Here is a 17,896-nt window from a genome sequence, read left to right as displayed (position 1 = left end):
TTCACACCTTTTTCTTCAGGTATGCACATTGTATCTGTAAACACACTGTAAAAAGAAATTTCTTTTTACAGTCTATGATTGTATGCTATAACATGCTAAAATGATCTTAGGAGAGTGATTCAAATTACATATCTAAAGCACATCTAAATAGCTTGAGGAGTGTGATCTATAGCACACCAGGAATTTATGAAAGACTAAGCATGATAATTGTAGTATGACCATGCATGGAGCTAGAAAATATTAAGCCTCATGACATGATAAATTATTACACCTCTTACATATTCATGAGCTAATGGTCCCAAATTGATTAGCTAATCACATCACAAAAATAGATTCAGCTACCTCCAGCTGATATATATGTAAAGAGACTATTTTCCTGTTAATATTTTCTGCATTTTCCCTATAACCTCAATCCAAGCGTCATGAAGTTTGGCGCCAGAATTAAATTGCATGTCAAACCCCTATTGAACGTAATATTTTCACTGCAATGCTACTTTCTAAAAATGAATCTTTAAATAAGCCTACCGTAGCTTGGAACTTGATTTTGGAATATTGGATCAATGAAGAATGCAGGTAAGTTACCACGTATTGATTTGAATTAAGACACATGAATAATTGGCACCATTAGCTCATTAAACTCACTGTAAGAGGTACTGGCTATCACCCTCACCCTCCAAGTTCAGAGGGATAGGCCTGTACTGTAGCCAGTACCTTGGAAAAAACGGTTAGCCCTATTTCCCCTCTAACCATGCAGTATTTGTATATTGGCATTTGGCAATCTACTCTACCTCATCAGTTTTGAACTTGGGATAAATTTTGTCCCTAGTGATGCCCTGTATAAGTTAATGAAATCAGCCTTGGACTTGAGGACTAGAAACATCATTCTAAAGATACATATTCTGTCGGTCCGTGTCACGTCACTTCCGGTTGATGATGTTCGAGTGAAAACAAGTCCCTGATTCGATTTTTGTTGATGATTTCTGTCATTGGTGTTACGTAAATTTCGACTGCAAATAGTCAGTGGAATCACACAACCGTTTCTAAGTCTTCAGAGTGGAAGAAACTTACTTGATTTACCGCTTATATACTGACAAACTTAAAATTAAATTCCATGGTCGAGTGTCGTTTTTTCCGAAATTGAGGGTCACTCCAGCAACATCGCTATGTAGCCTCCTTCACAGCCGGTTTCTGTTGTTCACAACAAACCGTGAGCCACATGCAGTTTGGGCCCGAGACTAGAGATAGCCCGGATGTCCGACCGACAGAATAATACATGTAGTAAATCGTCAAACACCATTATACTTCCCTGGGCCTCATGGAAGAACAAAGGAGGATTAATTGTATTATCCACTTAATAAGTAACCTAGGTTAAACATCAAATGCCACATAATATCTACAAATGCTGTTATGTGATATTTATTAAGTATTGATATAATCTGATGTTACTTCTTTGGAGAGAGTGAGCTGATGGACAAAAACACTCTTGAATTTGAAAATACTGTAACTTTCATAAAAAATATTGTGTTTGTCTACAAAGAAATCTGACTGTTTATGATTTGGCACTATTTTCATTATATATCATATTGAATTATAATACTCTTCATAAAAGTGGCAATACGTTTTAAAATATGAGTCTACCACTACTCTACATGGATCCGAATTGACATTTAGAAAAGTATAGATTGAGTTGATGAAGAAATATACTACCCATTATTATTGCACCAGGTTAATCTATTTGAACAGGGTGAGCATGAGACCAGGAATGCATTTTGCCAAGCATTGGACTACTATTTGTTTCATTGTATCATAAGTAGCCTATAGAGGACGTCAGCCTTTCGCCATCTTGTGGGTACAAATGATATGTGTGTTCATGCGTCGGACACTACGCGCATGGCACAGCTTGCCATGCAGCTGTTATCACGCATCGACACAGTGAATTTGCTGTTCCCACATGGAGATTGAACGATCATCGCAAGATGGTGGCATATAATGTCACGCTGAGCCTGATGGCCTCTATATTGTAAAGTAACTTTGATTTACTTAAAGGAGCATTTTGTGATCCATAGCCTCATCCCCACACTTCAGCACCCAAAGCCACCCCCTGGACACACCACTGTATCATTTCATGTTATTCAAAATGTGAATTAATATTTTATACGATGTATCATCATTTATAATGCATTACTATTACTTCTAGCACTGACACCTGTTCCCCATTAGTGTGGTTGTGATAGTTTATCTTTACATAGGCTGATAAGGGTACAGCACCTATTATGAAACCTGTCTCTCATCAGCACCTATCAATTAGTGTCACTATTTCAGTATTTTGTGACATTTGGTGCCTGTGACTTAGTAAAATCATTATCAAGCACAACTTGCGCTATATAAACATCTGTGGCAATGTTAGTACTGTTAAATTGATACTATGCTACCTTCACTCCTTCTGGTCACGTGTCAAACACAGACTCGTCTTCTGATTCGCTTGCATGATGACCCAAGAGATGAAAGTTGATTGGTTCCATACGCCTTTCTCTGAGGAGCATCTTTCTCCTGTGTGAGCTGAAGAGTGCTAGAGCTATCATGACGAGTGCTAACAAAAGACATCCTACAACTGCTATAAATGCCATTAGCCAACCTGCAGACAAATTGAAAACAAGACTTGTGTTAAGGATTTTTTGGGTTGGAATTTGTTAAAGACTCTCAAAATCTGAAAATTCTTACCATATCTTCTAGAAAAATTGAAAAAAAACCCACTTGTATAAGGAGCCATTTTCTAGTAAACAAGGTTCTTTGTATCTGATCCAGAAAATGCACTTATTTGTGAACGTTTCAGCAAGACAAGTTGAAAAGAAGACTGGCATTAAGGAGCTTTTTATTGATGGTGGTTCTTTAAAGTTAGCTCAATCGATAAGGTGTTCGACTCTGGTGCAAGAAGTTGCGGGTTCGAACCCTGGCGGTGCCTAGTACGATCTCATGGAAAAATTGACTTAGTTTGAAATTCCCTTGGACAACTTACTGCTAATTGTCTTGTTATAACCCATACTAAACTTGGGGAGCTGATCCTGGTTGCGAAGGTTATTTGTGGAATGTCTAGGGTGTCCACTCTTGTAGCAGCAAAGTCCCTGAATTGTTGTTAAATGGTTTATGGAATAATGTGGGATGTAGTGGTCAGTGACAACCTGTAAAGTGTGCTGAGGCTTGTGGATCAACGTCTAGGAGTTGTGCCTGTGCGTAGTGCACTATAAATCCCTGCGCTGAGTCCAAATCTAAAACATCTTACCATATTATTTTGCTGAAACGTACACACACAAGTAAGAGCATTTACTGGATCAGAAACAATGAACCTTATTTACTGTGTTTACTCCATCGATCATGAACAATTCATTTAACCAGTTTTGTTTTTACTGGAGTTGATAGGTGTTGTCTAACACTTTTTTTTTATCATCGTGTTGGAAAATTCTTAAGACAGTCTCAAAATATCTGTTCATTTTTACCAAAAAAAGTGAAAAGAGGATTTGTGTAAGTGTAAAGAACTTTTTATTCCAGTTATGAGTGGTGTTGACAGGGTCAGCTTAAAAAAAGTGACCTGCTCTGACAAAACCAGGATTAAGTCGCATTTTTGACATTTTATGATTTGAATACAAATGTAAGCACTAGACAATAAGCTTTAAAATGATACAAACATTATATAAATAACATTAATACTTTTTAAGATATGGATAATTTTGCAAATGATACCTTGATATTTTTGCCAAATTGCTATTCTGAGTAATGGACCAATTAGTTTTTCTGCCTTACACAGGATTGAATAGGGATTATCATAGTTCAACTGTTCTTTATTGATTAAATAAACCTCTTTTTAATAAGTTCTTTCAAGGATTTGAAAGTCAACTTAGTCCCACCGTCAAATACCAGTAACGTACCATGAAATTAAGAATTCCAAAATTTCATTTTTTATGGGGATGATGGGCCGGATATCATCTTTAAAGGCCTATAACTCAAAAACATGTCTGGCGACTTGTTCCTGATTTTGTTGGAGCTGGTCATAATTTTCTTTCCACTAACTTACCTTTATTACCCCACTCCAATCCTTGCATAGGTAGCACAGCTTTACATTCCTCTTTATAATCTTTGGGTATTAAAGGCTCTGTGAGATTATAAAACTGCCCTAATGGACAGTGGACTTGCTCTAAGCATTCTGGTAGCTTCATGGTTTGGAGTAAATCGGTAGTATTACGAAAGTACACATCAACTGTGTATGAGCTGATTGAGAAATAAGACATGACAATGGGAGATGAAATAGAATTTGCATTAAAAATTTGTCATTCATGAGTTATATATAGTGTCCATTTCTCTCAGTCTATAGTTGGTGGCATTGGAACTATATTTTCCTGCACACCATGAGTATGTTGAAGTTTTTAGCGGGTTCGCCGTCGGACAAGTTTAGAACTGTCAAGCTTTTTTCAGGAGTAGCTGACTTCTTCAGAACAAAGTACCTAAGAATGAGACAAGTAGGCCACCACTGGTGGCTCTGAAAAGAGCCGTTCACTGAAGACTGCCGCTTGTCAACAGAGAACAAGCAGACCTCGCCTATCTGCTAATGTAAAGAGTTTGGTGGCTTTGAAGACTTTGCGGTGGCTCTGAAAAGACTTTGTGACTTCCTGTCACATGTTAGATGAACATTTACTTATTTTGATGGTAAGAAAGCAAGCCCCACTGAGGCACCAACTAGACTGCCCCCCATTTGTCAAATGTCTTGGTTAACGATTGAACAACTCATGTGTTAAAAAGTGTTGAATTTTCCACTAGAGTCTGGTGGCCTGAGACTACGCAGTTGTGTCCAAATTGACCTTTTGAACACACATTTTTAGAACTTCAGAGCATGATCTTGTTACAATGGCTCGGTACACAGGTGCCGCATTATGCGCAATAATATTTTCGGATTTTTAATGAGTCCACCACGTTTTGCGCTGTAAGTTTTTCAGTTGTCACTACATGCTTAACACAAATACATGCGTAGTGGAGGGATTTAGTCTAGGCACCAACATGCCTACCCATGGGGCTACCAGTTCATTCACATGCTTCACTATATCATTTATGACTAGACATGATATGTGCATTCACATGGGTGAAATATGCTTTGTGGGTGAAAGAACATATCTGGTTACTTTGGGTGATATTATAGGTATTGGGCTGGCAGAATTGGTGGCATTATTGGGACAAAGAACTTTTCCTGATTTAATTTTGGCTGCAAATGTGTCATATCAAAGCGTTATGTGTAATCTGATTTGATATCACTATGTTAACTGGATCATGCTTTTTGGACCATGATCAAAATGATCTCAACACAAAGTCTACCACTTGACTGGCAAATTTAAACCCATCATCTCGAAGAAAAATACCATATCTATCTAGTACCTTACACAATTTTCAAAATATCTGCCCCATGCCAAACAAAGAGTTTTTTACCAGCTTCCTATCATATATTCAGGAAGTTTCTATGTGTATCCAGGACTTTGAATAAACAACAAGTGTATTTTGTTGGAATATAAGACAAATTTACCACAAAGTCAGTAACATTTTTTATGTACAAATTTAATGTATTTACTTATTTGGGAAGGGAAAATATCCCTCTAAAGTGTATATGCCTAAATTTAAAAAATAAGAATTTCCTGAATTCTCAAATTCCCCTATGTGTACCTACCTATCTGCTTCTTGGTACAGCTCTATAAGTATGATTGATGCAGTGTTTGGCTTGCCGGGTACTCTCAGTCCAAACCCACATAATAATGCTGCTACTGTTGAATCATGCTGTTGAAACAAATAAATTCAAATCAGCTTTATTTATAAATAACAACAATTCCAGTTGAAATCTATACACTCCCCTATGGAAGACATGACCTTAATCTTCCACACAGGGAGTGAGAATTTCAAATAGGGTTACCTGAATGGGTGACTCCATTTGAAATCTACACCTCTTCTGTGAGAGATTGAGGTCATGTCTTCCATAGGAGTATAATTGATTTCAACTGGAATAGCCCAATTTAACAATTGAAATGGAAAAGGAACAAAAGGACCTCAGGCAAAAAAGGACTTGTACTCGGCTTGGGTTCTAGTCCAAATCCAGTCCTATTATATCCATGTAAAATGTGACCTGGTCCCACTAAATGAGCAAGTTGGAGTTTCAAGACATTCGATCTTTTGAGGTGATGTTCTTTACTTGAAGACACCTGTATTGGCAGTATTAACAGTGGTGTGTCCTTTATGAATGGGGACAGACTTGAAGACATAGTACAGCATACTATAACCATGGTAGGTAAAATACCTACCATGCTATAACCCCATTCACAATGGACAAACCATTGAGCTCAAAAAGCAGGTCGTCTCAAGACCACCAACTTGTGACTTTACGCTCATTTTGTGGTCACAGAAATAATTCATTTATAAATGCCGCACAACTGTCATTGAGAGAGATACAAACCAAACCCCAAGTTATAAGAATAAGTAATTCAACATGGGAAAGGAATTAACATTCTACAAATGTAGTAACTGATAATACTTACACCTGAATACATATATAATTTGGTTTGGTTATTTGCTCCTGAGGTGTTGTTTCTCAGTTGTCCAACTATTTGTTTAATTAAATTTCCTGTTGATAACAAAATAAAGACTAATTAAAATATGCATATTAATAAATGTAAAAGCACATATGATATTAAAGGGTGTGGTATTTCCACACAAAAACATGGAAACTCTTACAATAATACAACAAAGTTGCAAAAAAACGACACATTTACTAAAAAAGTCTGGACATGCATGCTGTGTTTCCAATTGAAATATACAGGAAGACCACCAGACCACCAAAGGTCGCTTTTCCAGACTTTCTGTCTACAAGCTGTAATGTCAGCGCCCATCTGGTCACATGGGCATTAAATTAAGTACCTTTATTTAAATGCCCTAAGATGACTGTATAATACTTACCTGCAAAAAGTTTTCTATATTCTACAGTCTGGTTATTCATATCAACGATATACCAATAATGTAAGGCGTTTATCAGTCTCTGCATCACATCATCTGTTACCCAATCTGGGGGTAGACGACCATCTAATTTCTACAGATACAAACAATCAGAAATTGGAGCTTTTAAATCAAACTTCCTTACCTGCCAACAACTTTCTATATTCTATTGTCTTGTTGTCTGCCTCAATGATAACATAATAATCTAAGGCATTCATTAGTTTTTGAAAGATTGCATCTGTTACCCAGTCAGGTAGTTTTCGGCCATCTGCTTTCTGTACATACAAAAAGCAAGCAAAATGCACTAAAATTGAACTTTAGACACATTTAGGCATACACAATCCAAACAAAACTAATTGAACTTAGACACATTTAGGCATACACATCCAAACAAAATATTTTTCAGTCAGTCCTAAATAATATTTCACAGGATTAATGAGAAATATGGCTTTCCACTGATACCAAAATCTCCATTGTGTGGATCCTATGGGTCTAAAGTGCTTTTACAGGGTTTTTTACAGTCAAGTGCAAAGAGCAACAAAAACACATAAATTTCCCCATGCAGGACCAAAATGTGTTTCTTTTAGTGACAATGGTGAAAGGGCATTTTCTGTGTGCCAGAACAAACTGCCAGTGAACATCAAAAACGGCACATTGGAAACATTCAAGAATCTCCTGAAACCACATGTTTTCCAGGGACATATGTGCAGTAACTCTGTAAGCTACATCATTGTAAGAGAATGTTTTAGGATTTTGGCACTTTTGATAAATTGATTGATACTGTAATGAAATGAAATATTACCTCAAAATGCAGCGTATCAGCTAAGTGTGTGATGTTTCTCATGTTCAAGAACTCAAGGCCAGCTTTTTCAGCAACCATTTTAAAGAAATCCTACAGTAAGAAAACAAGAAACAGATGTTAGTTAAGGCGGGTCAGGAGGGAGCATAACCTAGCAGTGATTGCACTCAAATATTCAGACAAATAATGCCGACACACATGACATGAAGAATGACACATATGGGTTTTATAAAGGAGATCCCAAGGCTTGACATAAGGGGTGTCATTTATGCCCATGTGCATGATATTTCTCCGGAAAGGGAAAATGCCCAAAACTAAAGTTTTGCTATATTATTGGTTTAACTCAAGAACTGCAAGACCTATGGAAATATAAATGCATTTATTGGCTTAATTGATTCATTTCTTATTAGTTCAATACATTAATATTAATTATACTACAGGATTTTTAGCTAAATGGCTAAAAAAGCTTTGCCATCCCACCCTCCTTAACCCTAACCCGCCTGTATACTACAAAATACTACTTGATATATGCGCTGTTCGTGCGTGCATCTCACGTGGTGTGATGACGCTAATCGCCCTAAGTGATATATAGGCACGGTTTCGCTGGCCAGCGAAGCCCAAGACCGTGGCAAAGTGTCGCCGACCGAGTGCTTGGCATGCGAGGGTCTCGGGTTCGAATCCAACCAAGAGCAAACAACTTCTTTCTTTCTTTTCTCTCTTTATTCTTTCCTTCATTCCCTTCCCGTCACCAAAAAGCCCTTAGGGGGTTAGGGTTAGAGGATGAGACTGTTCCAAATGAGGGGTATGTATAATTTGCAGTTACAGGTTAATAGTCTGTAGGGCCATTACATCCAGTCCAAAGACCAATAACTTAGTTATACAACATACTCCTTATCCTAACCCTAAACATCACCCTATCCATATTTACCAATAACCTAAGCACTGCTACTAACCCTAAACCTAATGCTACTTGTTCCTGGTTTTGTCAGAACTGGTCACATATGGGCTTATATACAACACCACATGATAACATAATAGAATACCGGTAATTAAAATAATACAAGTTACCTTATCATCTTCAATATACTTCTGCTTAGTTTGATTGTTGGTAATTGTCAATTGTTTAAATCTTGGACAATGATGTGTGGTGTCATGGAGGTACTGTTGAGATGAGAAGAAGAGTCCATAAATTAATAACCCTAACACAATAATGTACAATCTTATAATATGAAATTACCGTAACCACTCGGGTATAAGCCCACCTTCGGCTATAAGCCCACCCCCTATTTCTCAAACCATTCGGGAAACAAGGGTGCACTCGGGTATAAGCCCAGTAGTCATTTTGGCTAAGTTTTTAAATCATCAATGCTTTTCTTTCACATTTAAGAACAAATATTTAAAAAATATCAGTTAAAAATTAACATTCCATACTTAAAATTTTTAAAAAATTGAAAAAGATGATAGAAATTACTGATACATTGGACATATACAAATGGGGAAGATTTTTCTTATTTTTAAATTCAACTACTAACCCCTCCTCGGTTATAAGCCCACCCCAATTTTTGAAGTGAAATTGCCCATCTAGGGGGGTGGGCTTATACCCGAGTGGTTATGGTAGTATTTGAATAACAAAATTGAAATTAGATGGGAAATCATACAGGAAGTGCATGTTGTATTCATAGACACATGAAATCAGGATCGCAATGTTTTCATATTCGGAAATAAAATGGCAAATTCTGTAGAAGAAACTTCAGATTCTTAATTGCAATTAACCCCCCGGTTTACCTGAACTCTGAACTAGGTAAAAAGATTGACAAATTTTACTGACCACCCACACTGATACTGAAAAAAGGGGGCAGGGGTGTTATGATTACTACAAAGTTTAAAACAAGGGATCGTTGAGATCTGCTCATGTAGGGCAAAAGAGCTGAGCATACATTATACATACACTACTATGCTAAGTGCCTCCCCCAGGCCGTAAACACTCACCAAATCACAGTCTTCAGGGAGTCTAAACACAGGAATAGGTCTCCAAAGCATCCCCTTGCCAAGATCTTTATCTCGTGGGTACAGACCTTGAAGATTGGAGTCTGCTGACATGATGGTCCGATCATAGTCTGTACTGATGACTTTTATTTCTGTTCTCACGTAGGTTTCATTGAGGAAGTGCTGATCAGTGATGTATCTCCTACGCAACCATTGCCCAAGGTCATAATGCTGCATCATACCATGCTGAGAAACGAAATTGACAAGAGGGCAGGCTTTGCCGTTTGAAATTTGCAGGGGAGCTTTTAACTGCTCTCCTTGAGTGCCATAGGAGATCACTAGGAGAGCATTTTTACTGTACTGTATATATGTGGTTATTATTGCTACACCAAAGGTAGGTGAGCAATAAAAAGCTCTCCTCAGCTTTATTTGAGGGGAGTGATGGGGAGCAATTGCTTTAGCTCTTCTCAAACAGCAAAGCCTGAAGAAGGTTGGGTGGAAACGATTATCAAGAGGCTACATTTTGCTATTCCAGTTGAAATCCATACACTAAACATTTTAGAGACAACATATTATTCAAATTGCCTGAATTATAGTTATAAAACATAGTAAGAATACAGTCCAATAGTGTATATTTGGGCGTGGATTATTTGGTTGAATACGCACCCATGTTTCTAAGCATTCAAGTAAAGGACATTTTTTGAGGACATTAATAATATTACAACAGCATCTAAATAGCAGGGTTGTAGCTAGGATAGTTTTAGTGGTGGGCAGCATTTGATGAAAATCTTGCATATTTGGTAATTTTCTGCCAAAATAAAACAAATTCTTGACTGATCCAATAAAATTGTGCAATTTTGGCCTCTGAGTGGTGGGCTCCAGTGCCAAAATGGCAGCTGAGTGGCGGGCTCAAAAACCAAGTGGTGGGCTCTGCCGCCCACCACCGCCCACTGTAGCTACATCCCATATAGTTGCTATCATTATTGACCTACCTCAGTGAGTTGTCCAAATCCCTCTGGCCATGAATCCTCTTTGTATGGATCATTAGGATACCCAACTACTGGAGACCTGTCACCATGACGATACAACTATAATGATATTTCAAACAGAATGTGTGTGTGCATTAAACAGGATTCTAGTTAAATAATGAAGAAGGAGGTGGCCTATGTGCTTCACCCTAGCAGGGCGCAAGACAATGCGAAACACAAATTAATATATGCGAGGATCGGAAATAAAGCGATGCAAGCCGAGAAGTTATAATTTAAATGGCGTGATTGGGGCTCGAGCAAACTGGCATATGAAAATATTGAGAGAGAAAAAATCAGGACAATTGGCGTAAGCACTGCACCCAACTATGTGGACACTATTTTTTTCTACCATACTAACTAGCATGCAAGCCCGTAAACCAAATTATTTAGCAGAAGCTTTGTGTCAAATTGTTTCTGAGAAGTGCTTTCATCTTCTTCTTCTTCTTCATATACGCGCATACCTCAAATTGAGTAATTGTCACACAGGCTTAATGTGCACAGTTTACCTATGGGATCCTGGAACCTAGTCCTAGGTTTGATTGCAGATATCAGAACCGGGGATGATCCCCCTTCTCTTTTAAAATAGCTCAGACACTTAACATGCACAGGGTTTTGACTCTTCCTGTACACAGGACCAACAGCTTTACGTGACTTCCGAATCACAGACATCACACATGTACACTACCAAAATCTGCACATGCTAAGCAGTGTATGGGGGTGAGAAAAAATTCTACAATTAAATTCTGTGATGTAACTGATTGAAGTAGGTATACTATTACTAGAGCATGGCAATAATTCTTCAGCGAATGTTGTCGGTTTTCACTCATTGTTCACAATGTGACATGCACAACAAATACAGCCCCCGAAATGGTCTACTTTTAGCGAGCCTTAACTCCGAAACAGTTTAGTCAAAGTTAAAAATGCGATCCCCAACCCTTTGCTTACCTTTGGACGAATTTGCAGTAAAATCCGCCAGCTCCGTGTTGAAAAATGTCCGGTACAAACATAGAAATGGCTACACCGCTTCAGTCCTGGCAATGAATATTTCTTGCGTAAATGCAATGGTTCCAACATGGGCATCACGATGATATTCTCCTACTCAACCTGATTGTGTCGGCCTGACGTTCATCGATCCTAATCGCTAAAGTGAGGACAGTGTGAGCTCTTACCTGCGTAAGAGTCTGTTCGACAAGGCGATTGTGAATAAGGATGATTGACAGCGCCGTATATCCCAATTGCCCATATTAGGTGCATATATTACGGCATGGCAGCAGACAGGTTGCGCTGTCCACTGACCCTGACTGTTCGTCACGTAGACAGACCGTGACCTAGGTACATCACATGTACAAAGCAGGGGATGCGACTGTGAGCCGCCATTTTGACACGTGGTATCTACTCTTCAGAAAGATTACTTTTGTTGACGTTTTATATCAAACAATTTTCGATAACGGATTTCTACTAGGATTTCAATTTTTTATTAATGAAGGTACATGTAGTTTTGAGGAATAACACGGTTTTGAGTTTTATTACAACTGGTGGTGTAGGAAGGTGAGTGAATTCGTGGATGAGGCCGGGGATTGAGGTTTTGTTGTTTCAACGATCCGATAGTAGGATACGAAACGTAGGCTAAAAATGTCTAATGACGCCATGTTTACATGAAAACATTAGCTGCCGCGAGGGCAGTGTCATTGAATTCGTTACCTAAATTCCTTTCAGGATATTCTGATTTCACTTATTTATAATGTGTACGAATGTGTTCCATACAAACTCAAAAGTATGAATGCAAGGTGTTACTGCTGACAATAGAAACATTGTTGCAAAGTCATTAAAAACAGGTATGTACTAGAGCGTTCTTTCCTGAAACGTGATACAGGCCAGTAACGCAGTCTGTGATTGAAGGATTCCTGACCCTAGAACTTTTTGGGAGGGAGGATAATTTTCACCCAGCTAAGGCAAGCCCAAGATTCAAACCCACGTCGATTGTATCTCCCGGCTGGCTGGCGCAACGCCTAAACCACTCGGCCATCTCGCCCTCAACCTTTCTCGACCTCAGCTCAGTGCTTTCTTTAAAAAAACACCAACACTCAACATATGCCCAGCGAGGTCACGTCACACTCGGTGTGACGTGCCCTGAACTCCCAATAACTTTCGTAAGCGACAGACAAATTGCAGGAAAGCGTGCCAATTTAAGCTTCCTGTAATATCTATTGCACATAACGTACGAAGTCACAAACTTCCAAAAATCAATATGCACTTCAAATACAGCAGACCAGCTGTTAATTATTACCGATCCTGTAGAATAACTTACATAATCTTCAATTTCATGGAATCCTGTTGCTCAGAATTGCAAATGTCATTTTTATCTGTCAAATCCGCTGTGTATGTGCTCAGAGATTTTATGATATGCTCCATAAATCACAGCTGGCCAATTCCACGCCAAAAGTGCCTTTTGTAACGTCCGTAACAAATTTGGGAACATTATTGCTCAAAACAGGAGCATTTATTTCAAACTTGCTAATCATGCCTCCATAGATTGATGTCATACCCACTTCAAGATAGTAAAGAAAAAAATCTGAGGAAGCACCTCGACAGTTTTTTTTCACCATGTAAAACGTTACGGACGTTACATTTGAGATAAAATGTAACGTCCGTAACACTCTATCAACAGTGTAGGACGATACAGGAGTATTAATTTCAAACTTGCTTTTCATGTTTACATAGAATGGAGTCAGGGCTTGCTCAATATAGTTAACAGAAAAAAATAAAACACAGAACTGAATGGAGATTTAAGGATATGTACCATCTGTCAAAAAGGCAGGCACTTTTGCGTAACGTCCGTAACGCTCGTTTCTAATTTCTGTAGCTAATTAACTAAGAAAGCCAAAACAAAATTGCTTCATTATATTGAACATTAGAGTGTGTACTAGTAGCATACTAAGAATTAAAGTGTTATCCTAACAGCAAACATGTGTGCTATTCACTTAAAAGTTACAAGTTGCATGCATCTGTAACGTCCGTAACGGTGGAATTGGCCAGCTGTGAAACTGACTTTATACCACTCGCTCGCTTTTAAAGCAAGCAGAAAAGCGAAGCCTCCGGCTACCTCGTGGCATGACGTCATCATGGACGTGTACAAAATTTCCGATGGGCGCCTTATTTATAAAATTTGTAACCCGTTTTGTGATTGGTTGCAAACACCATTCATCGCAATCGTTAGCCAATCAATGAAGGCGACAGCCTTTTACGGTATGAATTAATGTGACCCGCCAGTAAAGTACGTCTAACCTGATTGGTTTACAAAAATAATTGGATATTTGCTAAGCCAGTCAGCGTGCTCGATGCTTAACAACCTGGTTGTAGAGGTTTTTTTTTTTTTAATAGGCGAATTCACATGGTGATCCAGCGATCGAGTTTATTTAAATTCAGCATGACTTCTGCTGTAACAGGTGCAATAAACAATACGTCGACACAATCAGTGACATTTACACAATACAATAATGAATTATTTATGACATGCATGGGTTGGATTTTACGATCGAGGTAAGGTTTTCGGCCTGTCCCTGCGTGAATATCGTGACTTTTCAGCATCAAAGATACTTGCGATGACCAGTTTTTTGCGGACACTTTGTCTTTGATAACAGGTAACTTTTATAGGTCATAGGTAGGGACAGGCACATCTGAGTGAGGGCGCTATTTATTTTACTTGATAATAAAGCCCTATGTAAATCTGTGCCATTTTGTGCCACTGAAAACACCATTTTTGGAGAAAATGATGAATAAAACCAAAATTAATCTGTTTCAGATGCTCTAGTTTGCATTGACAACAGATTCAATGCTTTAGGAAGCAGAATGCAACATTGACTTCACTTTTGAATATTTTTTTCTGTGAGATATGCCTTGGTGAAAATCACCGTTTTGGTCAAAAAGGGGTCAGAAAGGGGCATTTTTGGGAAAAAATTCTATTTTGACCCAAAATTCATCTTCTGACAAAAGGGAAACATGGTTTGACAAAAACTTTCATCCTTTTCACATAACAATTCCAGTTTACTTATTTGCTGGGAGAAAGCACTTTTTTGTTATCGCTTGGGGAAAATCATTGTTTTTGCCTAAAATGGACCCAAAATGGCCGAAAAATGGCAAAATTTGACCAAAATTAGCACAAAAATCACTTTTTTGCCACCTTAAAATTTGAATTTTCATACAAAATTTCACAGATGTGTTGAAAATGATAACATACATAATATTCAACAAAAATTAGATTAAATTACAGTGAAAACAAAAAATTGACAGGGGGCACACAGTGTTCGATTTAGAGGGGTTTTACATGCACAAATGCATGTAACTTTGGCTCTGTGCATGTAGAATTTTGCCTGTGCATGCAAAATTTTGTGTTATTCAGCCCATTTTGAGGAAAAAATCAGAGTTGTGCATGTAAATTTTATTTTCTAAATCGAACCCTGGGGGCACAAAAATGATCAAGTCCCCCCATGAACTCCTATGTAAGGGACCGATCGTTATTTACGGCAGGGGGGGGGAATGGGTGTTTTGGCAAAAATATCGAGAAAAAAATTCGCGTTCCCCCCTCGCGTCCGCTCAAAATTTTCACGTTCCTCCTTGTTTTCCAAATTTTCTCCATTTAAAATTTAACAATCCCCCCTCCTGGTTCAACTAAAAATTTCAGGTTCCCCCCTCAAGACCACAAAAAAATTTTGTGTTCCCCTAAATTTACCCATCCCCCCCCCTGCCATAAATAACGATCGCTCCCTAAGTCTTATCAGAGAAAATGGCCCAATGTTCCGACAGTAATTTCGTCATAACTTCACTTAGCAATACAGTAGAAGATTGGTTTTGGTGTCAAATTGTTTCTGAGAAGTTCTCTCTTCCAATAAACAACAATTCGTGTTAATAGAATTAATTTGAAATTTTTATGCCTGTCCCTATCATAGGGTAGAAACGATAGTTGTACAACAACAACAACAAAACCAACAACAACAACCACAATTCAGGTTAATATAATCAATTTGAAATTTGTATGCCTGTCCCTAAATACAGTAATTTCAAATTCAATCAATAACTTGAATAAGTAACTTAGTAAGCTTATTTTATGATGCAAGCTAGACGTTCGCCTTTCGTATCTCTTTCCTTGTTGGAACGGTATAACGTTGAGGAGATAGGAACATGTACAGAAGATCCGGGACCTACTCTGCCATGTTTGGCTGAGTAACGGTACATGAACACGGTCTTTTGTGCCTATGTAAATTAGTCATTGTGTAAAGCTGTGTTTATACCCAGACTGAATCGTTGTCGCTAACTACACAAGTTATGTGTGCAATTTTAGAGAACGTTGACCGACAGAGGGTGTCAATATAGGCCTACTTGTCGCTTTTGAAAAACAGCGAATCATGCGCATGCTCAGCAGGCAAATACGACGGCGATTTAGTACACTGACCATGCGTGCGATTCAGGTTTCTCCAAACGCGATTGAGTATAAATGCATCTTTAGAAATGACCGGCGATTGTGTGTTCTCAAGTGGGTTTTATCATGTTAATTAGTGACCTCGATCAAGCATTGAAATGCTGTCATTTTTTGTACTGGATCGTTCAAGCATCTCCAACAAATTTTTCAATGTAAGTGCCTCTGGCCCTAGTAGAAGTAAAAACGGATACTATGGCCAGAGTTCTAGGGCTAATGCAAGCCAATGCAATGATAGTACAATTAAATTAAGAGCATTTTAATCTGATTAAACCCCGTTTTTTATATGATCTTACCACATGAACCAACTTCAGTGTCCTTTCTGCATTACAACTTGCGAAAAATAGCACATAAACACTAAAAATCGAGGCTAACAAATGTGCATATGTCAGAGTTCCAATGCAACTAAAATTCTGCATGGGCGCCGCCATCTTGGATGCAGGGTTGCCGTTCTGTCTTTGCAACACGTCAAAACAAAATGTAGAAATCACTAAAATAGTACGATTACCTCCCTGCTGAAAGTATAGAGCAAAATGTGTAATAAGTCATGAAAGTCTAATACTTCCATGAAAAAGTAGATTTTTAATATTAAAAAAACAAAACGAAAACAAAAAACAGTTTTTTAACAAAGGAAATCTGCTTTGTGAAAAAAAACTGGGTTTTTGTTTGTTTTTTTAATCTTAAAAATCTGCTTTTTCATGGAAGTATAAGAGACTTTCATGACTTTCTACACATTTTGCTCTACTGTACTTTCTTATTGTTACTTTAGGGACCGTTCACAAACACTTGTTAGGGGAGCCTTTAGACTATGCCATAGTCGAATTTTATTAAAAATATGTTATTATTAGTCATGATGAACCCATTTCGTTGAACTCAAAATTATACTGATGTTTATTAAAATTAAAGTATTCAATAGTAAAATGGCCATAAAGAGTTAATAATATCAGACGATTAGTGACAATAAAAGTAATTGAATGCAACATTGGAATCTACCAGTTTATTGATAGCGAACTTGGGAAGCTAACAAACAGAGGGAGTAGGGTGACTGATCAGATGTGAAAATCTATCAATTAGAGTTTTAAGCTTAAATACAATATCCAGAGTGTGCACAATGGGCAAGTGGACTATGGGGTAGTCTAGGGGGGGGCGAAGGCAAAAAAGGTGGAGGAGCTGAAAATGTTTGACCCTCCTAAGGGGGGGGGGCTGAAATAAATGACCACAACTTTTCCTGGAAGAATTAAGTTTTATGCTTTTCTATGGGGTTGACCCATAATTTTCATGTCAAAAAAAAAAAAGGGGGGGAGGCTGACATTTTTGAGGTCTGTAAAGGGGGGGGGGCTAAAAAATTTCGCGATTAATTTTTTTTTGCATCAGGCCCCCCCTTACAAGTGTTTGTGAACGGTCCCTTAATACAATAAGTGTTTTATCTGAAAACCTAAAGCTTTGAAAACTGCAAAAATGTAAGAGAAAGTAATTTTCAAGGAAAAAATGCATTCAAAGATATATATAATTTTTTTAATCACACGGTATGATAAAGTAAAACCCTGGATGCCACATTGTGCAGACTGACCCCCGGGAGACTGACATTGAATG

At 38.0% G+C, this 17,896-nt stretch overlaps 1 protein-coding gene across 1 annotated transcript; it reads right to left on the bottom strand.

The window, feature by feature from the left end:
- Nucleotides 1-1,272: 1,272 nt before the first annotated feature.
- Nucleotides 1,273-16,724, bottom strand: LOC140166504 (lysosomal acid phosphatase-like). Its single transcript, XM_072189984.1, has 10 exons — nt 16,600-16,724; nt 10,795-10,890; nt 9,806-10,048; nt 8,885-8,977; nt 7,820-7,909; nt 6,982-7,111; nt 6,564-6,649; nt 5,705-5,811; nt 4,070-4,263; nt 1,273-2,635 (listed from the first exon to the last, which is right to left on the bottom strand). Exons 1-10 carry the CDS (start codon nt 16,720-16,722, stop codon nt 2,448-2,450), a joined length of 1,350 nt encoding a protein of 449 aa, XP_072046085.1. The 5' UTR covers nt 16,723-16,724; the 3' UTR covers nt 1,273-2,447.
- Nucleotides 16,725-17,896: the final 1,172 nt, after the last annotated feature.

Source organism: Amphiura filiformis, chromosome 12, assembly GCF_039555335.1.
Source record: "Amphiura filiformis chromosome 12, Afil_fr2py, whole genome shotgun sequence".
Classification (NCBI taxonomy): domain Eukaryota; kingdom Metazoa; phylum Echinodermata; class Ophiuroidea; order Amphilepidida; family Amphiuridae; genus Amphiura; species Amphiura filiformis.
This window is presented reverse-complemented; position numbering and strand designations above follow the sequence as displayed.

Coding starts and splice junctions, on each gene's coding strand:
- LOC140166504 (XM_072189984.1), bottom strand. CDS start 16,722: ATGCAGAATTTTAGTTGCATTGGAACTCTGACATATGCACATTTGTTA. Junction 10,049..10,794: donor GATTTGGACAACTCACTGAG/GTAGGTCAATAA, acceptor TTCGTTTCTCAG/CATGGTATGATGCAGCATTA. Junction 8,978..9,805: donor TCCCTGAAGACTGTGATTTG/GTGAGTGTTTAC, acceptor TCATCTCAACAG/TACCTCCATGACACCACACA.